This window comes from Bidens hawaiensis, unplaced genomic scaffold (genome assembly GCF_021521415.1).
Source record: "Bidens hawaiensis isolate Kalapana, Puna unplaced genomic scaffold, B.hawaiensis_p1.1 tig00010569_1, whole genome shotgun sequence".
Lineage (NCBI taxonomy): Eukaryota > Viridiplantae > Streptophyta > Magnoliopsida > Asterales > Asteraceae > Bidens > Bidens hawaiensis.
In genome coordinates, this window is record NW_027491807.1 from 467,010 (window position 1) to 494,635 (window position 27,626).

A 27,626-nucleotide genomic window follows, 5' to 3' on the forward strand; every position below is an offset into this window, starting at 1 on the left:
TTAAGTGATTTGTATTCATGGCCGAAAATTTTTGATAGGGAATAGCTTATGGCACTTTTTCTGATTGGGGCCCAAAATCTAATTTTAAATTAATATTTTAAACAATTTATTTTAAGACCCAACAAATAATTAGCCCACGGACAATTGTCTAATTTTAGATCCCAAAGGATATATGTATGGCGTGCTGGTAATATGTCTAAGAGCATCTACAATGATAGACAAGTAAATAAACTAAACACGTCATATCAACTGTTACATCAGATTTTCACTCATCCATTTAAAACATTAAAAATTCTCATTTTTCCTCAACACCACATCCACTTTTGAATACATATGTATCTACATAATCACCTACTTCAATATTTGATTTTTGTAAACTCAAATACTTTTATAAACTAAATTACTTTTATATGTATTTTATTTTTTATTTCATATTATTTAAAAATAAAATAAGTTATAGTAGTTAGATTTAAAATAAGTAATAAAAATCATATAAATAAAAAAAAATTTAAAATTACATAAACAATAAATAAACCAATCACACGCAAACACATACAAAAAAATTTATTAAATTTATTTAAAATTACATAAACAATATTTTTTTTTAAAATTACATTCATCCAAATCCAAATTATGAACAATATCACATCAAAACTAAACATCATATTGGAGGTGCTCTAAGTGTCTTTCCTCAATCACTTAAGTTGTGGCAAAATTAAGTGGTGAGTATTTAGAAGTATGACAATTTGTCTTTTAAAAAAAAGCCTAATACATATTTAACCCATTACACAAACATAGTCCATATTAGTCTTTACACATCAAGTCCTTATTCTATTAACTAATTCTTGATTTTGATTCTTGTTTATTGTTTGACTTTGATTTGTTTTTGTTTAATGTTACAATAACTATGTTTTGACTTTATTGTTATGACAATTATCATTGATTAACGAAGAAAAAAGTTATATATAAGAACTCATATTTGGCACTTGCTTGGGGCACATAAAATTTTGAAGACGTCCTGCCTGTATTGACTTTAACAAAGAGGCGACAATTTTTAAATAAAAAGAAAAATAACTAGATGAGAAGAAAACTTCTATGAGTATAAGATCCAAAATGAAACAAGTAGCATATAATTCGTGATCCACTTTGGAACAGTTTAATTATAATATATACAAGTAACATAAATTTATAAAAGAAATCCATTCAAACATATGTGTTTAAAGGTTTTATGTTTACCAATGAACTACCACCCTACTCACGTCTGTTCATAAGAGATACTTCCACTTATTATGAATATATGTTTTATAATAAAGAAAAGAGTTAATTTATAATAACTAGATTTGAAGAAAACTACGTGTCTATAGATCATTTACCTTCGATAATCGATATCTTGTTATTTATTTCAACAACAAAAAGCTAAACTATATGAGTTATACATTGGCATATCATCCTGGAAATAAACCATAGACAGTTGGCACACATTGAAAATAACCCATAGACAGTTGGCGCAACTTGAAGATAAGTGTTGTGATGGGATCAATTGAATAGTCAAATACTTATAATGTGCTCCCTATATTTAGGCGTATGATGTAACGAATACATTGAACATGCCATTGTTGAATTAGGAAAACTTTAAATGAAGTTGTTTAGAAAGGCTCATGTGATGTTACTCGCTCTTTTATTTTTATTTTTAACTAGTGTTATGCCTGCGCGTTGCGCCGGACAGAATACCAAGGCGATGATAAACCCAAACATTGTCGGTCCCCGCGTTGAGACGGTAAGTCGACGCAAATTCGGTCGGTTTTGGTTAGGTGCAGTATGATACCGGAACTAAAAACCAAAAATAAAAACAAAACATATAAAATTTAAGTTGGATCAATTGAGCGGCGTCAGTCGGAAACACTTAGGCGTTGGGAAGATCCGATCATTGCCGATCCTAGAAGTTGAGGTGGTGAGTCCACGTAAATTCGGCCGGTTTCCATTACATTGGTTATGGTACCGAAATTAAAACAAAATGTAGTGAGTCTACGCAAATTTGTTCGGTTTTTATTATATTTGTCACAGTACCGAAACTAAATCAAGAAACAAAAAAAACAAAATTTAGCGACCAATACGGTGCCGCCAAGTGACCTAATCGGCACTTAGCGGCACCAAAGTTTGTAATTGTATTATATAATAATAAGAAAATTCGTATAATGTTACAAAAAAACATTACATCTAATAAAATTTAACCTAGGTAGACAAAAGGGCTTTGGTAAGTCGACTAAAAGAAGACATCAAAAGGTTTAGTTTCCATCGGATAAAACATTGGGCAAAACTAGAGGGTTGATAAGGAAACATGGTGCCTATTTCCTTTTGGGGAAAGTATTGTAAACGGATATGATTGTAACTTGATATGTATGTTGTATCTAGTCTAGCAATTATTTGTTTTCAATAAAATCGACTGTTAAAAAAAATCTAATAAATTCAAACCTAGCTAGACGCTAATATATAGAAACTAGCTTCCTTTTGTGACTTGTATAAACAAGTTCAACCCTGTGATTCATACAACACCATCAAAATATTTTATTTTATTTTTCGATACCATTTGTTTTCTTAATGTTTTCTTTATTTTATCACGTTGTACCATTGTATCATAGTTGCCAAATTTAATGAACTAGTGAAAACATCATTTGGATTCCTGTTAAAATGAAGTTATTGAATAATAACATTCACATTCTTCATCAAGTCTTGTGAACTCGTTAAATTTTGTGGTCTGTTGACTGTTGTAACTTATTTAGAATTGAAGGATGATTAGTTCTTATTTTAGATTTAATTTATTACCTAAAGTTAACCCCTGAAACTAAACCGAAACCAAATCGTTAGTGACGGTTCATTTTTAATGTCCAATGGTTTGGTTTCGTTTTTCAAAAACAAAAAACCGTTATTAACGATTTGGCTCACCGTTTGACCTAAAATTGTCAAACCCGATCCGTGAATACCCCTAATTCACAATTTAGGGGTGTCAATCGTGTCCGGTTGGTGGGTTGAAATGTGCCAACTCGAACCTAGCCCCTATTATTATTCGTGTCAAAGATTTCAATCCAAACCCACACACACATAAATTCGGGCCGCCCCTAGCACGACGTGATTAAAACAAAATTGATATAATTTAGAGTGGGTAGAGTAAATGAGTAATGTGATTTTTTTTTAAATCTTAAAAACGAATTGGAAATTCTAAAAAATTGACAACAGAAATATATTATAATTACTGAAGTTTTTTTTAAATACTTAAATGGGTTAACGAGTCAACCTGTTTTTATACGAGTCAACCCAAACCCCACCCATTCTTAAACGGGTCGTGTCAGTCGACAAATAAGTTATTTTTTTTTCATGTTGAGTCCCCGCATGTTTCAAGTCGTGTCAACAATTGCCACCTCAATCCAAATTATAATATTAAACAATCCTTTAAAAAACCCTATACAATAATAGGCTATCACAACATTGATGGCACAAATTTGCAAGGCCCAATCCTCAAAAAATAAAAAAAATGTTAATCCTTATAACATGCAACTCGTTGACAATTTTGACCTTCCCGATAATCACCGTATAAACCCTAAACCCATCGATTTTGTCCGGAGGTACTATAGTTCTTTAGATTATCGAAGTTGGAGAGATGGATCGGATTTCACAACTTCCTGATGTCATTGTTGATCGCATACTCTTGTTTCTTAATGCTTCGGATGTCCCTCAAAAGAGCTTGTTCGAATGAGTGTATTGTCGAAGACTTGGTTTCACCTAACGCTTCTTTCCCGGATTTATACTTCAATATCGATAACTTTATATCTCGAGAAAGTTTTTCAAGTATGTCGAGTATACCACGTCTAGATTTTGCCATCATAATTTAATTGCACGCGAATTCAATCTCGTTACAACTATCGAAGAGTCTGGGGAATTAGATATTGTTAACAGATGCATTGGTTTAGTTCTTAACAATGGCGTAGAGGAGTTGGTGATTGATATATCTTACCTTTCAGATGTCCCAAAGTACCGTTTGCCTAACACACTCTTATCTGTTTCTACGTTAAAATCTTTGACCTTACGTCGTTGTGAGTTGCCTTCTTCCTTAATGCTTGATGCGGTCAAGTTTAAGTCTTTGACATATTTGAGACTCCAAAAAGTTCATATAAATAATGAAGTGATCAGCCATCTCACCACTAGTTGCCCTCTTCTACGAACTTTTCATATTGTCAAGTGTAACGGATTCAACCATTTTTGTGTACTAGACGGGCGCCCGCGCGATGCAGCGGGTGTTTGAACTTGTTAATCACGTATAAATATAAGTGTTTATGGTTCGGTTAAAACCTTGAAATCGTTTAAATCGTTCATTGGTTTGACTTCTTTTTTCTTTTTCCTTTTTACTTTCGGTTTGTTGGTCGGTTTCAAAATTTTCAAAACGTAGTGAACGGTTGGTTCGCGGTTTATATAGGCAACCGGCCATATGAAACCAGAAAAGACTATAAATTAACCTAATTGAAATATGATTCATTTTGTAATCTTTGTTGTTATTATTTCACGTCCTAGATCTTTCATTAATATTTACCATTTATGTGGCTAAAATTATTATTATTTATTTATGATCATCTCAAGTATCATATTATGTTGGTTTTTAGTTATAATTGATGGTACATTTAAATTATTAATTGTTTTAAACTAAATTTATTATTAAAGTTTAAACTGTGAAACCAAACTGGAACCAGGCCGTTAGCAACGATTCGGTTTCAACTTTCAATGGTTGAGTGTGGTTTTGGACGATAAAAAATCAGTATTAACGGTTGGACTCACAAGTTTAACTTAAAAACCATCAAAACCGACACTGAACACCCCTACGTAACATATTAATTTATTTAAAATGAAAAAAATTACAACAATATCATATCCAAATTAAAGAGAATAAAATGCTCGTTTTTATGGTGCAATTTGTTTATAAAAATATTAACGTATGAAAAGGTTATAGTTGTTTAAAAATCATGGGTGGGAAGTTAGTTTACAAGTTTAATTAAAAACATAATATGGTTAAAGATTAGGGACCAAACTTGTAAGTTGAATGGATTGTGTTTAAAAGACATGTTTGCCCTTACTAACACATGTACCTCATGTTTTAAATGTTGTAAATTATTTAAAAATGAGTGTCTTAATTTGCCCTTGTTTGGTGTATTATATATAGTATAGATATGGACATCAAAATCTTAATATTGTTCTGATCCGGTATAAAACTCTAGTTGAGAGAATAGGTATTGAAGCTCCAAATCTATCTAGACTTTTGGTAGTAGATTGGGAGGAAAGAGAGTGGACTCCGCTAATGAACGTGGCTTCATGCAAAAAACTAACAACGGTGCATTACTGGGGGCGTATCTTACCAAACTCGAATGGTTTTACTAACTTCTTATCCAACTTCCCATTCATTGAAAATTTTTGTTTGATTACTTCAAGTGAAGGAAACAACCTAAAGCTATCAAGTCATTCTTTGAGGAGTTGGTGTTACACTCAGACTGTGATTTGGAAGATATTGAGCTCAGTACCCCCAATTTGGATTTAATTGTTTACTCGGGTAGTTTATCGGATCTGTCTATGGCTAAGCACTTAACCCATTTAAAAGCATCTATGCGATGTTATATCCATGACTATGTAGATTCTCTTTGGTTCCACAACTTGAGGCTGTTTTTGGGCAAGAAAAGTGGGTTTAAAGCTCTGAACTTGTATATACGCACAACTCAGGTTCTTTTTTTTTATTATTAAATCTTTCACGTTTTAGATGGTTGTGAACGATTATATAAATAATCAGGTTTCGGGACGGGTTTTACCAAACAATATCTTATCGACCAAACAATTAGTTTTATCAAGGAAGTGTTTTTCTCAACCACATATATGGATTTTCAATGTTTGTAGAAATGTTTAAAAGAACAAAAATTAAATATATGGAGGTAACTAATATTGTGGTTCAGTACAAAAAAAGGGAAAATTAGCAAATGGGTCATCAAGATCTTGATTGTTTCACATAACTTACATAAGTGATTAAGAAAGGTTTCCAAACAAAATCGTAATTTGTTTTAGAAGTCCACCGTAAAATAGGTTTTGTGTTTTTGTTGTTGTTCATCAATCTCGATTTACACACTGCTTTAACACCAAGTTACAATAAAAAAAAGTTGTACTCCAATTGTCTTGCAGAAATTCACCGAGTTAAAGGAACTAAAGTCGATTGAGTTGCCACCTTATGAACTCGAGCATGTTGAGATACAACTAGACTACCATGATGACTCATTGGCTCATATAGATTTTGTGGATGCTGTACTTTGGTGTTGCCGTCCTCGATCTCTAACTTTAATATCATCCTCTTCTTTAACTAATTTTGAAGAACAAAGTGATGTTGTCATGGTAAACGTTATATTTAACAAAGATTATATATCAGTCATTTCAATATCTTTACCCTTCAACATTGTTTTAGAATATGTCGTACACTGCTATTAAGTATTAAGTAAAGATATTATTCATTATTTCTGTTTGTTATTTCCTTTTTCTTCAGTTTACATACAAGAAGCTACTTCAACAAGGAGATCAAGGTCACGCCAATATTAAGATTGTGTCTCCTGCATTACCTCATATAGGAAAAGCGATTAGCTTCCTAAAGGAAAAAGGTAAACCATTTTATCAGGTTAACTTTATAGACATATTCTTTATATATGTCACTTATTAATATCCAAACAGCTCTCCAAGAAGCATAGCATACAATCAAAGGTTTGCGGGTTTGAAGATTTTCTGATGCGTTGGATTTAGGAATCTACCTGTTAGAATGAGGTATAAAAGTTATTGTATAAAATTAGAGTTGTAACAAATTGCAGTTTTTGTTTTTAAAATACTATAATGTAGGGATGGTAATTTTGCTTTATAAATATTATGATGTAGGGATGGTTTTGGATTATGACATTTGTGTATTGACAATATGTATATATTGGTGGCTTTTGCTTCGTTACTCATTGTTCAATTTACTTAGCTTTGGGCCTTATTTTTATGTGTTAATATATTTATTATTTGGTTTAGATGATTGCTGACATTTACCTTTGAAAAAAAGTTCAGTTTAATTTGTCGTGCCTTCGCTATATTTCTCTGCTTTGAGTTCCAAGTTATCGTATTTCTCTGCTTTGAGTTATCAAACGTCATCCTTTGTGTAATCTGCTCCATGGGATCGCGTGGAAGTCGCTAATCCTTTATCGAAACCCAACTAATTCACTAGTATCATTTATACATTTTAACAGCGCGCTTAGTTAAGGAACGACTGATATGGTTGCCAGAATGAAATTAACTAAATCCCCACCACCAGCTTCGCTCCAAAATCATTCGGCTTTCACTGCATGGTTTGTATGGTTTCGACCGTGAGGTTGGAGGAATTGAGAGGGTTACTTTGTTTTGTTATAATAATATATTTCTATTATATTGTTGGCACTCAGCTTCAAGCCAATGCATATTCGTTATTCGACAATATTATCTTCTGAAGAGGATATTATTTTCCATAAACATTATAACTAATGAGCAAAGAATTTGTTTTTCTCGTACCACATATGAGAACTTATATGTGTGAGCCATCGGGAGATGCAAAAGTAAAATTGCACTGATTTTGACGTTATTTTACTAATTTTTTGAAATTAACTTTAAAAGTGCATAAGGTTAATCATTCATCACATTTATCCCTAAAATGTGTTCTATTAATAGAACGGAGATTCAAAATTATATTCATGTTTATAAAGTTATATATCAACTTGTATATGTTTCAACCGGAGGTTTTGAGGAATCGAGGGTATTAGTTTATTTTATTAAATTAAAGTTTCATTTATATATCGTTCTTACGTGAAATTTTAAAATCAACGGGTTTCCGTAAACCCGATGGGCTCTATGTGGGCCCCAACGCTCCTGTTGGCAACACCAGTTATATCACCACGTATAATAGCCCAAAACCCTTAACGCCTACCGCACTCTATTTGCTTCTTCTATTGATTTGTTTATGCTCTTCTCGTCTCTTGAGGTAAATTGTTACTTTGATATTTGTTGTATCATCAAATACTGAGATTTGTACAATTCTTTTTAATTTTGATTGATTTCCGTTTTGGAGATGGATCGGATTTCGCAGCTTCCTGTTTCTATCGTTCATCACATCCTCTCGTTTGTTGTTAGCGCGTTTGACCCTCCGAAAGAGCCTGTTCGAATGAGTGTATTATCTAAGGCCTGGTTTCACGTAACAGCTTCTTTCCCGGATTTATATTTTATTGACGATGAATTTATACCTCGAGAAAGTTATTTCAAGTATGTCGAGTATACCACGTCCAGATTTTGCCATCAAAATCTCACTGCACGCAAGTTATTTATCACTACAACTATCGAAAATCCTGTAGCATTTGAAGTTGTTAACAGATGCCTTAGATTACTTCTTAATAACGGCGTAGAGGAGCTTGTGATTTATAATATTAACTCATCTGAATCCCCAACGACCCCGAAGTACCAATTGCCAAATGTACTCTTATCGGTTTCTGCGTTAAAATCGTTAACCATATCTGGTTGTGAGTTGCCTTCTTCATTCATGCTTGATGTTGTCAAGTTTAAGTCTTTGAGTTTTTTGAAACTCAGTGACGTTCATATAAACGATGAAGTGATCAAGTATTTCACCACTAGTTGTCCTCTTCTACAAGTAGTGCATATTAACCATTGTAATGGTCTTGACAATTTTTGTGTTTATGGACATCAAAATCTTAGAGATGTTCGGATTGACTATAAAACTCCAGTTAAGAGAATAGATATTGAAGCTCCAAATCTATCTGAACTGTTCATAGCAAATTGCGATGAAAGAGGGAGGGCACCACGAATGAACGTGGCTTCATGCAAAAAACTAACAACAGTGACTTATATGGGGTGCCCCCCACCGAACACGAATTATTTTACCAACTTTTTATCCAACTTCTCGTTCATTGAAAAATTGTCATTGATTACTACTAAATGCGACCTAAAGTTGTCAAGTCGTACCTTGAAGACTTTGATGTTAAACTCAACCTATGATCTCGAAAACGTTGAGTTCAGTATTCCCAATTTGGATATAATTCTTTACTCATGTATGCCTTGTTATCTGGATATCGTAAGGGTTCTTACCCATTTGAAAGCATCTGTGCAATGTTATCTCCATGATTTTGTAGACGCGTTTTGGTTCCAGAAGTTGAGGCTGTTTTTGGGAAAGAAAAATGGATTCAAAGCTTTGAACTTGTATATTCGCACGAATCGGGTTCGTTTCTTTGATCAAATTGTTTATGTATCAGTTAGTTGTGATCAATTATATAAATTATTTTGGTTTCGGGTCGGAATCAGGCATCATTTGGTGGCGTTGATAGCCGAAAGACAAGGGTACATGCACCAATCGGTCGGTGTCCCGATGGTTGAGTGTTATGTGTCTTATGTCCAAGGCTTGATGCAAAACTACTATCGAGCCGAGGGTCTCACCGGAAGCAGCCTCTCTATCCCTATGGGGTAGAGGTAAGGCTGTCTACATCTTACCCTCCTCAGACCCTACTATAGCTTTGCTATTGGTGGGATATACTGAGTATGAGTATGATGATGATGATGATGATGATGATGATGGTTTCGGGTCGGGCTAATACTTGTTTGACTATACGCAAAATCTTATGCTACCAAACAAGTTTAATCAGTAAAGTGTGTTTTTCAAGCTCAAACATGGATTTTCAATCTTCAAAGAAAAGTTTAAATCTCCATAAAATAAATACTTTCTAGCTCTGTTGGTAACCAATTTTGTGATTCGGGTTACCAAAAAGTGAAAATTAAAACGGGTCATCATTTGATTAAAGAAGGGCTTTTAAACGATCTTCTAAAATTTCAAATACTAAAAGAAAACGTTTGTTCTTAGTTAGAAAGCCCTGTTTTGTGTTTGTGTGGTTCATCAATATCTTTTTACATAATCAAATAAAAATTATATATTCATTCCAATTGCCTTGCAGGAATTCACAGGGTTGGAGAAACTAAGGACGATCGAGTTGCCACCTTATGAACTCGAGCATGTTGAGCTACAACTCGACAATCATGAGAAACCATTGGATTTTCTATCTTTTGTGGATATCGTACTTTGGTGTTGTCGTCCTCGATCTCTGACTTTAATATCAGGAATTCTGATTTTGAAGAACAAAGTGGTGTTGTCACGGTAAAAGTTTTGTCTTGCAAAGATTATTGATAGTTATTTTACTTTAATTGAACTTCATCATTGTTTTAGAACCGGTCGTATCGTGCCAGTGCAATTAAGTAAATATATTATCCTTTTTTCCTGTTAATTTTTTTCTCCAGTTTACATATGGTAAGCTACTTCAACAAGAAGAACAAGGCCATACCAATATTAAGATGTTGATTCATGACAATTGCAGTCTTTCTTTTTATAGATTTTCTGAAGTGGGAATGGTTTTGATTCATGACAATTCTTGGCCGCTTTTGTTTTGTTACTCATTATGCAATGTATTTACTTTTGGGCCTTATTTGATGCTTTTAGCTAATCCCAACAAAAACTAGCAGTTACGGGTCAATTTAAAACGTATATATCATACTATCATGAAACCATCCCAGACTAACATGATATTTATGCGAAGCCTAAATTGTTTTACTTCAATATATATGGTTATGAAGGTAATTATATTGTTTTATTAGTCATAATCAACTCATATTATTATGTTTTTTTTTATACTTTTAAATGAAGAATAAAGTCTTAGCAGGCCAACTCACCTGACTCCCGTATAGACCCATTCAAAGTCACCGGACCCAGCCACAACTAGGGCTGTGCAACGGTTCAGAACCGCGAGAATTGAACCTGAACCGAAAATGAGTGAAAAATAGAACCAAAACCGGAACCTAGTTCGGTTCTAGATCCGCTAAATCCGGTTCTCGCTAATCGGTTATGGCTAGAACCGGTTCGTGTTGGGTTTCTATGGAATTTATAATCTTAGTTAACCATTTAACTAGTCACAATAAAGGCGGAAGCGTGATATAAACAAACTAAACATATGTATCCATGTGTTTATATATGTATATATTACAAGTTTATAGGAAATGTGTACATGAACAACCTAGTTTAATCATGTCATAAGATTACCAATAATCTATTTATTAGAAACCCGAAGCAAGGATCAAATGATACGGAAAAACTAAACTATCAAAACTATAAACACTTACATTCTTAACCTTTTAAGAGTGTAGTTGATGTTGAAGAAGATGATGATGTTGATGCTAGACTTTCAAAGGGAAAATCCTCAAACGGAATATACCCCGAGCCTCCAACACACACCGAGCTATGTTAGGAAACTTGAACACGAGAAACCGAGACCCGAACCTCTTCTTTCTTGACTTGGCCGAACCAAAAAAAAACAAGAGAGAAAGAGAGTGGTATATCTTACTTGAAAGTATATGCATATCTTTTTAATGATATCATATCTCAAACAAGTCCATGGTTAGGTTTTTAGTTAAGTAAAGCACACTCAACCTCCATCCATTCTTTACCAACTTTGACCAAAACTTTTGGGGTGTGGGGCCCACCCAAAACCGGCCCCAAATAAAATTATTTTTTTTTTTTATTTTATTTATTTTATACTTTATAAAATATATAAACACCCCATCTTTTATAAACCATTTTACAAAAGAACATATAGTTAAATAATCATTCCAATAATAATTATTTGAATAAATAAATTAACCAATTAATTTATTTAACACTTTCAAGTAAGTATTCAGAAACCCGATTTTCTGAATGTGTCGTGTTCTGTATTTGTCTTATAGATCTTATCTTAACAAATACATAATTGGTGTGTGTCTAACTCATTATTGGGTATGACCCGACTTGGATCAAACACGGCTAGCCACATTAACCTAATTATGTGTCTCGGGCATACGGTATTCCAACAATCTCCCACTTGCACGAGACTCATAGGAAGTTAATGCTAATGGTGAATACCGCCTAATAACAGGTCACCACCCCTAGTGTGTTTGACTAAGTGCCATTCAATAACATCATCCCCTTCAAGTCCATACTTGATATGATATAGGTAAGTCTTATCATTACATCCCTTTGTTACTAGATGTCCTGTCAAATCGAAGAGACACAGAGTGATCATTCTCTCAATGATTTAACTTAACAGGCCTTAGACATCTAAACTCTCAACACATAAGAGGAACAAATCCCATCTTGACTGCATACATCCTCGTTGACATCTCATATGATATCTGAGCTCTTTCTTACACGTCATCGTGTTACCGAAATAACAAAGAAGAGAGTCAAGTTATCAGACTTGATGAAAAACCAGATCCAATATGCATCTCAGGTCAAAGGACACAATGATACTCGCCTTTACTCAAGGATTACTTATGATCAGTTGCACTAACTCCATGCAGTGATCCTTGAGAGCGGATCATGTCCAATATTTGTATCCCACAAATATCTATGAACCTTGGTGGCAAACCTATGCCCTATATTCATCACATGAATATCAACCAATCCGGGTTCATAATAGTCTTACCTTCATACTTGTTCCCACAAGCATGATCGACTACGGACTTTTAGAACAACATAAGTCATTCATGGATTAAACATGCAAATATAGAACATAACTCATTGAAAAATTAAAACATAATTAATTATCATGAGATACCCATTACATTTGTTCTTATACAAACACTAAACACAGATTAAATCCACTCACTAGAATACCGAAGTCCTAATGCACAAACATGACCCTCATGCTTTGGCCTATCGAGGAGCTTCGTGAGTGGGTCCGCAATATTTTGATCGGTATGAACTTTATGAATACATATCTTTCCTTTTTCAACTTCATCCCTTATGTAGTTGAATCTGCGCTCAATGTGCCTCGTTTTCTGATGAGCACGAGGCTCCTTGATCTGTGCAATAGCGCCCTCATTGTCACAGAATATCTCTAGGGGCTCCTGAATGGTAGAGATAATCCCTAGATCCATGATGAACTTTTTCATCCATGCAGCCTCTTGGGCTGCCATTGAAGCGGCGATGTACTCAGATTCTGTAGTGGATAACGCGACAACCCTGCTTCGAACTCTTCCAAGAGACAGCGCCTCCATTCAAAATGAAGACATATCCCGACTGTGACCGAGAATCATCTCGGTCAGTTTGGAAACTCGCATCCACGTAACCCTTTACGACGAGTTCCTCCTCACCAGACCCATATATTAAAAACATATCCTTAGTCCTTCTAAGGTATTTTAATATATTCTTGACAGCCATCCAATGACTGTCACCTGGGTTGTGCTGGTATCTACTCGTTATGCTCAAAGCATACGAGACGTCCGGTCTAGTGCACATCATTGCATACATAATAGATCCTATTGCCGAAGCATAAGGAACATGCTTCATCCTATCCTGCTCTTCCTTAGAGCTAGGACTTTGGGATGAACTTAACACGGTTCCTCTAGGAATAGGTACCAAACCTTTCTTAGAGTTTTCCATCCTGAACCTTTTCAGGATTTTATCAATGTATGCACTTTGATTGAGTCCGATCAATTTCCTTTGTCTATCCCTATAGACCTTTATTACCAAGATATATGTCGCTTCTCCAAGATCCTTAATTGAGAAACGACTACTTAACCACGCTTTAACGCTTTCCATATTTGGTATATCATTTCCAAATAAAAGTATATCATCGACATACAAAATAAGGAACATGACTATACTCCCACTAGCCCATTTATACACACACGCCTCATCACCGTTTTGGACGAAACCAAACGCTTTGATTTCTTCATTGAAACGATGATTCCACATCCGTGATGCTTGTTTCAACCCGTAGATTGATTTCCTTAACTTACATACTTTGTCAGGATTAGATGGATCGACAAAACCTTCAGGCTGAACCATATGGACATCTTCCTCAAGATATCCATTAAGAAAAGCGGTCTTGACATCCATCTGCCATATCTCATAATCAAAATGAGCTGCAATGGCAAATAATATCCTGATCGACTTAAGCATCGCAACCGGCGAGAAGGTTTCATCATAATCAATCCCTTGAGTTTGCGTGAAACCTTTTGCTACAAGTCGTGCTTTGTAAGTATCTAAATTTCCATGCATATCGGTCTTCTTCTTGAAGACCCACTTACATCCAATCAGTTTGGAGTTAAGTGGACGATTAACCAATTCCCAAACTTGGTTATCCTGCATGGATTGCATCTCAGCGCTCATGGCTTCAAGCCACTTGTCACAATCAGGTTGTGACATAGCATCTTTGTAGGAGATCGGTTCATCCGAATCGACCAAGTAGCAATCATCCACGAGAAATCCATATTTCTTGGGAGGTCGACTAATCCTACTAGATCTGCGATCAACGTGTGTATGATCAACCATTTGATCACCTTCAACATCCTCGTGTTGAAAACTAGTATCGACCAACTGTGTATCATCCAGTGATTTCTTGAACCTCTTCAAGTTCCACTCTCTTTTCACTAGGTCCTTCCATAAGGAACTTAGTTTCTAAGAAGTATCCTTTGCGTGAAACAAACACCTTTTGTTCACTAGGATCATAGAATATATATCCTATATCATCCTTAGGGTATCCTATGAAGATACACCTGATGGATCGAGCCTCAAGCTTATTTGGGGTGTCACGTTTAACATAAACTATGCATCCCCATACCCTTAAATATGAAAAGGATGGAACCTTTCCATGCCACACTTCATAGGGTATTCGATCCACCTTTTTGGTCGGGGCCATATTCAAAATACGAGCCGCTGTAAGTAGCGCATATCCCCAAAATGATGGCGGTAGTGAGCTTCGTGCCATCATTGATCGAACCATGTCCAACAGTGTTCTATTCCTCCTCTCGGATACTCCGTTATGTTGAGGAGTTCCAGGAGGAGTGAACTGTGAAATAATTCCACAATCTCTAAGATGACATTGAAAAGCATCACTTAGGTATTCGCCTCCTCTATCGGAGCGGAGTACCTTGATTGTTCGGTCGAGCTGATTTTGTACTTCATTTTGAAATTCCTTGAACATTTCAAAGGCTTCATGTTTGTGTTTCATTAGATACACATACCCATATCGACTAAAATCGTCGGTAAAGGTAATGAAGTACCTTTCACTATTCCTACTAGTGGGCTTGAGAGGTCCGCATACATCCGTATGTATGATACCTAACAAGTCATTAGCCCTTTCATTTGTACCTTTAAAAGGTTCTTTGGTCATCTTGCCTTGAATACAAGATTCACACTCATCAAACGAACCTAACTCATTTGTTTTCAAAAGACCATTCTTTTGGAGAGTTTTTACACGATTCTTGTTTATGTGTCCAAGACGACAATGCCAAATGTAGGAATCACTCAAATCCTTTTTGAGTCTTTTAGTGGAAGTTTGATATAATGAGCTATTTGAGGTATTGTCATGAACCAATTCATAAATACCGTTGTTTGGTACAGCTTTAAAATAAAAGATACCATTAGATGATACATGCATTTCTGATTTTACAAATTTAAAGTCAAAGTTACATTGTCTAAGAAGGTGCACAGAAATAATGTTCCTAGTCAAACTAGGAGCATACAAAACATTTCTCAAAACAACTTCCAAACCACTTGGAAGCGATAAAGTGAAGTCTCCTCTAGCGACCACGTGCACCCTTGCACCGTTGCCCATGAAAAGACTCACTTCGCCCTTCTTTAAGTCTTCATTCCTTTTGAACCCCTGCAACCAATTGCAAATATGAGTTCCACATCCGGTATCCAATACCCATGTGTTAGAAGAAATAATATTTAGCTCAATATTAATCATAAAGACATTACCCGAGGCATGCCCCGCATTCCTCTTGTCTCTTAGCTCTTTTAGGTAGACCGGGCAATTGCGTTTCCAATGTCCGGTCTCCCCACAACCAAAACAAGGATCATCCTTATGACCCCTCGGTTCCACAACCTTTTGTTTCTTTGCCATAACCGGTGATTTGCCCTTACCCTTAAGATGCACAGGAGGACCCTTTCTTTTTTGCTACCTTAGCCTTAGGATCTACCTTCATTGATCGCAAACACGGGTAAAACCCTTTTACCCATGCTCGCCTCGGCTGTTTTAAGCATTGAGTGAAGTTCTCCAATGTTTTTGTCCCACCCGTTCATGTTATAATTTAACACGAAAGTGTCGAACCTTTTCGACAAAGAGTTAAGGATCAAATCCGTTGCTAACTCTTTTGAGATGGGACAATTGAGCTTAGCGAGGCGATCAATGTAACTTTTCATCTTAAGCACATAAGTTGAAACTGGTTGATTATCATCCATTCTACATGCATGCAAGGCTCGAACCGTTTCGAACCTTTCAACTCATGATTGCTTAAGGAACATTTCCTTAAGTTGAGTAATCATGTCGTACGCATTATGGTTTTCGAAATCCTTTTGGATTTCGGGAACCATAGTCGCCAACATGAGGCATGACACTTGAATGGAATCTTCCGTGTGTTGGACCCAATTCATATATTCGACCTCACTTCCCTCTTCCGGTTCATTGGGGATAGGTGTTTCCAAAACATGATATAATTTTTCTTGTTTTAGAACAATCCTTAAATTTCGGAACCAATCCGAAAAGTTATTGTGGTTAAGACGGTCTTTAGCGAGAATAGATCGGAGAGATACATTTTGGACGTTAGGGATTATGTTGTCGTCGACGTGTGCGGCCATCTGCAGAATTTTAATTAAGTTCATTTTAGTGTTTTACCTTTTTTAATTATTAATACCCTTTTATATATACCAAATATAATTAATAATTAAAATCTAGAATCCAACGATAAACCCGACTCCGGTTAGGTGACCTTTTTCCCATTGTCGGTTTATCAAGGTAGTTATTCATAACAATTGCAAACCCTTTTGCAACTTCTAGAGTTTGTGGGACCGGTTCGAAATCATATTTCGTGTCGGCATGTTTATCCCATCAACACCTATTAGACCCCATGCTTGGGTGACCCTCTTCACATGGTTCTAATTTAAGTCGTCCTACTTGTATCAACTTGTAATATCAACATACAAACGGTTAGGTGACCTTTTTTCCATTTATATGCCAATATTACCTCAACATATTAATTTACTCTACGTGGTTAGGTGACCTTTTTCCCACTAAGAGCTTACTAATATGTTAAGCGTTATACAAAAGGATGGTGTTTAACTTGTTATCCTTAATTTTAAAAGGGATTTTTAGTTTCAATAATTCTAGTTGTAAAACTTTAAATCATGTTCTAACATGCATTTAGTAACATGATTATTTTGAAACCATTTTCAAAATTCTAATTTATAATAAAACCATTTTATTATGGGCGTGAGACGGCTAGTTAATAAATCCATTTTATTAAACTATGTGTCACGTAATTACCGATAATTATTAGAACCCGTTCTATGCTTTGTTAATTAATTCTATGTGACGAAGTTGATATCCTAATATCTAGCAACCACATAATCAAACAATCAATTAACAAGCATACACAATTATACTAGACACGAGCCACTAAGTTAGACCACACTTGTTAGCCGAAACAAGTGTGTGTCTTAGGTCCGATCCTAAGGGACACATGACACATGGATGTTGTAGCTCCCACTCGATCCCGCATCCAAATGCTTCGAGCATCTTCTTCAACCCCGTTGTGATCCATTGGGCTTGAACTTGGGCCTTAGCTTCCATAAGCTTCCATTTGGGCTCAATAGGTGGGCTTAGGTCCTTTTGGGCTTGAATCCCCTTAATGGGCTTGTGAGACCCATTATCACCATACCCGGCCCAATAAGGCCCAAACTTCCAATTTTGCAATCTTCTTTAAATTTACAAAACAAATGTCCTAATACATTTTTTTCTATAAAATAAAGATATTACAAATAATCTATTTATTACATACCCATATGAATAAATAATTACAAAATTGCCCCTAATTAATTATTACAAACCGAAACTTTGAATAATTAATAACAATCACAACAAACATCCATTTGGTCTACGGCTCGGTTTAGTTTTAACAAACATAACCCGTTATGTCTTAGGAACCCGTTCCAAAACCCCTTGACCTTATCGGGCCTAGCCCAACCCATTTGGGCTTGACCCAATAACTTGATTATGGGCTTCGGCCCACATGTCCAAAACACATGGGCTTCGGCCCAATGAAAGGTCTTATGGGCTTCGGCCCATTCATCCAAAATGGGCTTCGGCCCATTTCACTCGGTTTTATTTTATTTTTATTTTTTTTAACAAAGCCAAAAAATATAACAAGATTAAATACAAAAAATCATGCATGTTTATTTTTGTATAAAATCTTTCAAGGGGGAAATATAAAACCGAAAACCCGAAGCTTAGTTTTCCGTATCCCGGCTCTGATACCATTTGTTGGGTTTCTATGGAATTTATAATCTTAGTTAACCATTTAACTAGTCACAATAAAGGCGGAAGCGTGATATAAACAAACTAAACATATGTATCAATGTGTTTATATATGTATATATTACAAGTTTATAGGAAATGTGTACATGAACAACCTAGTTTAATCATGTCATAAGATTACCAATAATCTATTTATTAGAAACCCGAAGCAAGGATCAAATGATACGGAAAAACTAAACTATCAAAACTATAAACACTTACATTCTTAACCTTTTAAGAGTGTAGTTGATGTTGAAGAAGATGATGATGTTGATGCTAGACTTTCAAAGGGAAAATCCTCAAACGGAATATACCCCGAGCCTCCAACACACACCGAGCTATGTTAGGAAACTTGAACACGAGAAACCGAGACCCGAACCTCTTCTTTCTTGACTTGGCCGAACCAAAAAAAAAACAAGAGAGAAAGAGAGTGGTATATCTTACTTGAAAGTATATGCATATCTTTTTAATGAGATCATATCTCAAACAAGTCCATGGTTAGGTTTTTAGTTAAGTAAAGCACACTCAACATCCATCCATTCTTTACCAACTTTGACCAAAACTTTTGGGGTGTGGGGCCCACCCAAAACCGGCCCCAAATAAAATTATTATTTTTTTTTATTTTATTTATTTTATACTTTATAAAATATATAAACACCCCATCTTTTATAAACCATTTTACAAAAGAACATATAGTTAAATAATCATTCCAATAATAATTATTTGAATAAATAAATTAACCAATTAATTTATTTAACACTTTCAAGTAAGTATTCAGAAACCCGATTTTCTGAATGTGTCATGTTCTGTATTTGTCTTATAGATCTTATCTTAACAAATACATAATTGGTGTGTGTCTAACTCATTATTGGGTATGACCCGACTTGGATCAAACACGGCTAGCCACATTAACCTAATTATGTGTCTCGGGCATACGGTATTCCAACAGTTCGATCATTTCTTTATCAAATAAGTTATGCAAACTTTACAAATTGCAAAACAAGTTTATACAATTTTATGTCTTATTTCACGGTAAAATTAATTTAGACTACAACATGGACATCTGTTATAATTTTTATTAAAACCTAAGTGTTGAAGTTAAATAAATCATTAGCAACGATAGATTAATGGAAGATCGTATCATTTTATATTAAATTACCTTGATAGCTTAAATCAAAATTGACCATGGTTGCTAGTTCTTGAACGTAAAGAAAGAAAAATTGAATTAAAAATGATTGAATGGATACCGGTTAATAAGTTACTCTATAAAAAATGGGGATTGGTAAATTTATTTAAAACGTTTTGAATATTTCGGTTCTTCGGTTCCAAGTCTGGAACCGCCGGTTTTACCCGGAACCGAACCGGGAACCTTTTAATGCAAATTATGAGAACCGAACCGGCACACACATTAGCGGTTCTGAGGCACCGGTTCGGTTCCGGTTCCTCGGTTCTGATGGTTCCGAACCGTTTTTTCTCACCCCTAGCCACAACCATCTTGCAATTTCTGTTTATATCATTTTCCTATGTTTTTATGTAATTTTAGTGATTGCTGACTTTTACCTGTGAATAAAAAGTTCAGTTATATTAGCATAACACAGTAACACTTAAGAAATGTTTAAACGATCAAGCTCAAAGCTAATAAACAAGTTAATATTATTATATCAAACAAAATTTATATTGGTTGTGCTAAAGAGTTCGGGATCCCTTGGATGGTGATTGTAGGCGAGCGCAAAGTTAAAGATGGAACTGTCAACTGTCAAATGTAATATAGTGGGATCATGATTTGGGAATCGTTAAAAAACATATGGGGTGTTGGTTTGAGGGGTTTAAGGTTGTGTTGTGTTGTGTTGGTTCTCTTTCAAATCTTTAATTTCCATAAACACGTACGCAAAGTGACTAGGTGAGATAACCGAATCAAGAACATGCACAATTATACTACTATCGAATAACGCACCTCAAACTGCCTTATTATCGGGTTCAATTGGAATTCCTTTAATCACATCCATAGCCTCATCAACTTGTCCGACCCGGCTCACAATATCCGCAACTATGGCATAATGTTCATCCCTAGGTTCAATACCATAATCATTAACCATAGATTTAAAATGCATACGCCCTTCATCAGCTAACACTGTATTTTCACACACATTTCAAACAGATATAAATGTTTTTTGTTTTTAAAACAAAAGAGAAATTTATTTTACATTATAAAAAGGCAAATCATCATCACCAATTATTGGTATTTCTTTTGCAACCCGATTAAAAAATAATAATAAAATAATTCTAATTACATGAATCATGATTCAGAGTAAAAATAATAAAATAATAATATACTTTAAAACATATAGAATATCCACATTTCTTTATAGAATTAAATAATAGTTGTTCATCAAATCGAATTCGATTTATTCAAGTTTAAAAATCTTAAAACTAAACTCAAATTCGACTCGGATTCACATAAAAATTCAAATAAACCGATTCAAATAAGCATACTCTAATTCAAATAAACCATGTTATAAATTAAAATAATAGTAAACAAAACGATTCAAAACTATGCAAAATATTTTTTTTTTTTTGCTTTTAGCGGCTATGTTTAAAATAATGAATCATATGTGTTAAGGAATGTTTATAGTGATTGTACAGACTTATTATCTATATTACATTATAATAATGTTTCACATTCTTTCTTTTCTCTCTCTGAGACGCCGTTGAATTTATTACCATCTACTTCTCCGGCCACCGGTGACGATTAAGAATGTAAACTGACAGTCTATTGAATGACAATAAATTACGATTCAATGTTTTAGCTACCCTTCCATTCAATCGTCAAACTCATCTCTACTAAACCCTAAACTAGATCCAGCCCATCCCATCCCATTCCGTGCTCTCAATCCCAACCGTATACGAAAATCCGTTTCTTTTCTTCTGTTTTCTGCAGCCAGAATCCCTTTTATTTTCGTAGGTATGGGTTTTATTCTAATTTTATTGATTCTTGTTTCTCAATCTGTTGCAGATATCTAGGGTTCATATTTTGTAGGTATTGTATTTCAATATATCTGGATATTGGTCACTGTAATTTCGGGTTGATTAGGCACAAAATGATGAAAGGTTTCTATGGAATTATGTTTTGGTCTTGGATTTTCTACAAAGTATAAAAATTGAATTTATGTTCATTAAGGTGAACTGCTTTGAATTTAAGCTACTGCAAAGATAACCGGTAGGGAAGATTTTTTATTCTTGTAGATTGATCAAGTGTTTAGGTGATAATTTGGTCTTTGTTGGTTCTTTAATATTGATTATTACGGTTGTTATTTATAGGTGAATTGGTCATCTCTATTTTATCATTAAATTGAACAAGAAGGAAGAAGAGAAATTCAGAAAGAAGGACATCATGATGATGGCTAATGGAAAAGATACCAATGGTAAGTACCATTGGTTCTTAGCCAAATTTGACAATTTTACTGAGAATCCGTTTTGATAGAAAACAGTTAATATATACCTTTGGTCTTAGTTGCGTTTCTTGATGATCGGGGTATACACCATTCAAATGTGACATTGAGCAGTAGAGCAAGTTGACTTTTTTCATGAGGGTTGTGAAACTTCTTATGTCAAAGCTTGTGCCTTTCATTCAAAGAATTTTGCAGGTATTGAATTTTTTTTTCTTATTTTAATATGAACTATATGATAGTTTTCCTTTTTGGTGCAGAGTCTGCACGATATTGTTTCTTAATAAACAAACATGGATTATGTTTCTAAAGACCTTCAAGGATCTGAAGATGGTAGTCACAAACATGGATTATGCTTCACAAACATATTTGATTGCATGTATGTATAGCTTTTGTACGCCTATTGTCGTTTTCTTTGTCAAATTTCACTTTGATTAATGCTTAGTTTGTCAATCAGGTTTCATTTTTTGTCTTTTTTCAGTTCGTTTCAGTTTATTTGGTTGTTCAAATTCGGTTTGGTTAGACAAAAGATCGTATTAAAACCATGGTCGGGTTTGGGTCACTACACATTTCTGTCATAACAGGTTGACTCAAAAAACTGTTATTTTGGTTTGACTCGGTACGGGTTCGGGTAAACGAGCTCTGTTATTATAAACACATATAGGAAAATGTTTGTTTTGTTTAAATTTTTATGGTTTTGTTACAATAAAGATTATTTTCGTTGCAGTTTTTTTGGTTTTGCGTTTTTTAGTTTTGTTTCAGTTTGGCTTTTATTTGGTTTTTGCTTCTGGTTCGGGTTTCATTTTTTAGTCTCATTTTAGTTCGTTTCAGTTTATTTGTTTTTTTCAAATTCAGTTTTTGGTCTCATTTAGGTTTGGTTAGACAAAAGATCGTATTAAACCATGGTCGGGTTCGGGTCACTACACATTTTTGTCATGACCAGTCGACTCAAAAAACTGTTATTTTGGTTTGACTCGGTACGGGTTCGGGTAAACGGGCTCTGTTATTATAAACACATATAGGAAAATTTTTGTTTTGGTTTAACTTTTTATGGTTTTGTTACAATAAAGATTATTTTCGTTGCAATTTTTTTGGTTTTGCGTTTTTTAGTTTTGTTTCAGTTTGGCTTTTAGTTGGTTTTTTTTTTCTGGTTCGGGTTTCATTTTTTAGTCTCATTTCAGTTCGTTTCAGTTTATTTGTTTGTTCAAATTCAGTTTTTGGTCTCATTTAGGTTTGGTTAGACAAAAGATCGTATTAAACCATGGTCGGGTTTGGGTCACTTCACATTTCTGTCATAACCTGTCGACTCAAAAAACTGTTATTTTGGTTTGACTCGGTACGGGTTCGGGTAAACGAGCTCTGTTTTTATATAATTTTTTTTCAGTTCGGTTTCGTATCCGTTAGGTTTAGTTTTGGTTTAGTTTTAGTTTTCTTGATTTATGGTATCATTTTGAATTTGTTTTTTATAAAAGTAACTTATCCTCAGTACAGGTCTGTTTAAACTTTAAATAAAATACCGACTGCCTTCAGTTCATTTTAGAAATGTATTTAGAACAATGCGAGTCATTTTAGAAATGTATCAACTTGCTTCGGGCTAAAACGACATGCAGTTAATACATCTATAAAGCTAAATGCATTAGGATCGAAACGAGTCATTTTAGAAATGTATCTTTTTCAGACGGTTCAAAATGGTTTTTGAAAAAATTGAAAAACTAATGCGATGACACCATCTATGCTAAAAAATCAAAAGCTTCGAGTCCAAACGTGTTCAACCTCAAGAACTCAGAAGCATCAAGTTCAACCAGGCTCAGAAATTCTTTTTGTACGAGTGATTTGAGGAAAGATCTTTCAGGTATCATTACAAAAGAAGATCAAGTTGAATCTGATGACGATTTTGTAGAATCAGCGGAAACGAATATGCACTCAAAACGAAATGATCCAAACAAAGCCCAAGGTGACAAGACAACAATTGAAGAACAATGCCATCAAGAAAGGATAGTTGATAAAGTTAGTGACTTTATCTCTGTTGTGTCGAAATGGGTGGGTTGGGTTCACCTTCTTTCTGAAAAGATTTTCCACGTTTCTGTTTTAATTTGTCGTCAAATAATTGTCCATTGTTAAAAACGGGTAACTGTTATTTACTAATTTGACCATTTTTTCCCTTTGCAGTGCATGTTTTCCAAGTCAAATGACATCTCAAATGCATTAAGTAAAAAATTGTGATTTTTTTTCCAAATAAGACTGTTGCATATTTAGCAAAGTTTTTAATATTTACCCATTTGACCACTGGAATTCTATATAATTGAAATTGTAACCTATAACCGTATATTTTGACATATAAAGTTTGTACCTTTTTCTTGATCTTTGTGTTTGTGAAAATGTATTTCAGGGTGAAGAAACCGAAATCTCAAAAAGCGCAGACACGGAGGCTTCTAATGGATCGTTCGGACATGTCTAATATCTTTTATTTAGTATTTGTAAAATATTCAAAAAAAGTAACGTGTTTTGTTCCTAACTTAAATCTTGAATTTTTGTTCAGGCAATGAAAATCTCACTTGTGGTAGGATTTGGAGTGGTTGTTCTCTTCTTTCGACAAACAGAAACCGAGTAAGTTTCATATTGCCATTTTATGTCCTAAGATGATTTGAAGATTTATGCTTTCATACAACTTCCCGTTAATATTCATATGTCATGAGTTCTATCTAAATCAAGTTACATTAAGTTTTCAGCCCTTCCATCTTTCTTACGTTATAAGACATTTTCGTGCAGCTGGTTGTTACTATGCTTGGATTCAGTAAAGACTTTGAGATGATAAACAAATTAAGTTGGAGTCAACTCAACTTAGATACTTGAGACAACGGTGATGTGCCCACAAGCTCCAAAACTATGCAAAAGCCCTTTTGGTGACATCCAATTTTTTTTTTAGTTTACTTAGTGTGCATTTCAAATTCTATAAACAAATATAATTGATATATAGATTGGAATCAATCCTAATTTCTTATGTTGTTGGCTTGTTGCTACTGATATTAATATATGCAAGAAAAGGGTGTTATTCGTAATTGTGTTGAATTTATTATTTTTTTTGCTAATGTTATGTAACTTTCTTATTTTTTTCGTACAAAATCGGCAAATCGCTACCAACCGAATCCTCTTTGTGTACCTGCTGCAACGCGCGGGCACTTCTACTAGTACAACTTTAAAGGGTTATACGTGCCTTATAGGTCACACATGACTGACAATTGTAAAGAGAGACACACAAAACAGCTTTTTTAGATCTTATACGACCCGTATACGTCTTCAGCAACTCAGGTTTTATATAATTCAGATAGCCTATACTAGCTGTATGGCGAAAGATGACGTGTAAAAATCCATGGTGGTGTATGAAAATCTTAGCCATTTACACGACAGTTGGTGTGTGAAAATCTATGATGATGTATGAAAATCTTATGTGTTTGTTAAACGTTAAAATAAGTAACGTAAATAATTGACTCTTTTGAAGGCAATTTGAATTTTAAAGGGGTGTTTGGAGGATCTTCTAATTTTTATTTTTATTTGGCTTATTTGTTTTTTGAAAAACAAAATTCACTTTTGAAATACTTCAAATTTTGATTTTCAACAAGCACGTAGCCAATAAGTTGGTTGGGGCTCAATGGTAGAGCACTCACTTTATAAGTGAGAGTTAGGGGGTTCAAATCTCACTATCACCAATTTATATAGGAGATATGAGGGATGACCCTGGCTTGCCAGGGTTCGAGTCCTGATCTCACCCGGTTTTACCGGCTCCTCGCTGTCGTGCCGTTTGGCGGGCGTGGGGGTCGGGTTTTATTCGGTGAATCCCTCAATAGGTGGACCGCTAGGGGCTCCGTTCGTCCGGACTAGTGGCCGGATCGGGCTACCTTTAGCCAATGAGAACCGCGTACGAAGTACCCGACGATACTTAGTTGACCGTTAAAAAAAACAAGCACATAGCCACATAGGTAACCTAAAAGTAACCCACTTTATATTATAAAAATTTGAATATAAAGAACAAGCACAAGCAAATCGAGTCCGGCATTTCCTAATAATCGGGCAAAACCCTAATCCATCTCTTTCCATTTATAATTTTGTTTTGCTTATGGTGGTTCCGCCGCCATCATACTCTCTCTGATTTGTTTCTAACTCAACTCTAGTCTTGAGGTAATTAATTAGTTTATTAATATGTATCCCCAAATGTAAATGTAAATGCAAATGTAGATCTCATATTCACCAAATACTCTCTGTTTTTTGTTTATTTCCGTTTTGTTTTTTTGCAGGCGAGGAGACATGGATCACAACTTCCTGATTTAGTTGTTAATCACATACTCTCATTTTTTACCCCTTTTTATGGCCCTCCGAAAGAGCTTGTTCGGATGAGCGTATTGTCTAAGACCTGGTTTCACCTCACCGCTTCATTCCCGATTTTAGATTTCAATATCAATGACTATAAATCTCGAGAAAGTTTTTTCAAGTATGTCGAGTATACCACGTCTAGGTTTTGCCATCAAAATCTCCCTGCACGCACGTTTCAGCTCACTACAGATATCGAAGATTCTGCAGAATTAGGTATTGTTAACAGATGCCTTGAAGGTGATTGATATTACCGACTCACCAGAATCCCTAAAGTACCGTTTGCCGAACACGCTGTTATCTGTTTCCGTGTTAAAATTGCTGAACATTAGTGGATGCGAGTTGCCTTCTTCCTTGTTGGTTGATGTTGTCAAGTTTAAGTCGTTGATTTTATTGAAACTCCGTGGCGTAAATATAGACGATGAAGTGAGAAAGTATCTCCGCATTAGTTGCCCTCTTTTACAAACATTAGTTGTTATCAAATGTAACGGTCTCAATAGCTTTTGTGTTTCTAGGCATCAGAGTCTTAGATGTGTTCGAATTGACTATAACACTCCAGTTAAGAGAATAGATATTGAAGCGCCAAATCTATCTTATCTTGACATATTAAATACGAATAAAGGAAGGGCACCACAAATGAACTTGGCTTCATGTAAAAGACTAGCAAACGTGTCTTACGGCAACTGCGCCCCTCCCTTACGAAACTTGAATCGTTTTACTTTGGTGTTGCCGTCCTCGATCCCTAACTTTAATATCATTATATTCTTCAACTGATTTTGATGAACAAAATGATGTTGTCCTGGTAAACATTATATCTACAAAGATTAACTGTCATTTCACTTTTATTACACTTTAACATTGTTTTAAAATCTGTTGTACACTGCAATTAAGTGGAGAAATTATCCTTTATTTCTGTTTGTTATTTTTTTCTTCAGTTTACATATGAGAAGCTACGTCAACAAGAAGATCAACGCCATAACAATATTAAGATCGTGTCGCCTTCTTCATTGTTGGTGACATTACCTAGAAACAGCAAAGCAATTAGCTTCATAAAGGAAGAAGGTACACTTTTTTTTTATCAGATTAACTTTATAGACATATATTATAGACACATATATTTCACATTATTTATCTTACTTGTTAATATCCAAATAGTTATCCAAGAAGAAGCAGGCAATCAAAGGTTTGCGGGTTTGAAGATTTTCTGATGCGTTGGATTTTGGAATCTATCTGTTAGGATGAGGTATGAAAGCTATGAGTAATGATTAAGGTTTTAATAAAAAGCAGCTTTCGTTTTATAAATATTATGTTGTACGTATGGAAGTATTTATTCTATAAATATTATGATGCAGAGATG

The 27,626-nt window shown here is 34.7% G+C and overlaps 1 protein-coding gene and 1 long non-coding RNA gene across 5 annotated transcripts; both read left to right on the top strand.

The window, feature by feature from the left end:
• The first annotated feature begins 8,078 nt into the window (after positions 1-8,078).
• LOC143535561 (uncharacterized) lies at positions 8,079-27,599 on the top strand. Its single transcript, XM_077029782.1, has 5 exons — positions 8,079-9,301; positions 10,029-10,185; positions 27,031-27,071; positions 27,205-27,331; positions 27,425-27,599. Exons 1-5 carry the CDS (start codon positions 8,144-8,146, stop codon positions 27,475-27,477), a joined length of 1,536 nt encoding a protein of 511 aa, XP_076885897.1. The 5' UTR covers positions 8,079-8,143; the 3' UTR covers positions 27,478-27,599.
• Positions 21,285-24,810, top strand: LOC143535559 (uncharacterized). 4 transcript variants are annotated; one of them, XR_013135729.1, is made up of 8 exons: positions 21,285-21,420; positions 21,777-21,880; positions 21,970-22,075; positions 22,147-22,283; positions 23,805-23,911; positions 24,294-24,356; positions 24,444-24,511; positions 24,674-24,810. It is a non-coding gene; the product is annotated as an uncharacterized LOC143535559 (long non-coding RNA). The 4 variants fall into 4 exon arrangements; XR_013135730.1 differs by lacking the exon at positions 23,805-23,911 and having other exon boundaries at positions 24,294-24,804; XR_013135731.1 differs by lacking the exons at positions 23,805-23,911; positions 24,294-24,356; positions 24,444-24,511; positions 24,674-24,810 and adding an exon at positions 22,777-23,521.
• Positions 27,600-27,626: the final 27 nt, after the last annotated feature.

Coding starts and splice junctions, on each gene's coding strand:
- LOC143535561 (XM_077029782.1), top strand. CDS start 8,144: ATGGATCGGATTTCGCAGCTTCCTGTTTCTATCGTTCATCACATCCTC. Junction 9,302..10,028: donor TGTATATTCGCACGAATCGG/GTTCGTTTCTTT, acceptor ATTGCCTTGCAG/GAATTCACAGGGTTGGAGAA. Junction 27,332..27,424: donor TAGCTTCATAAAGGAAGAAG/GTACACTTTTTT, acceptor ATATCCAAATAG/TTATCCAAGAAGAAGCAGGC.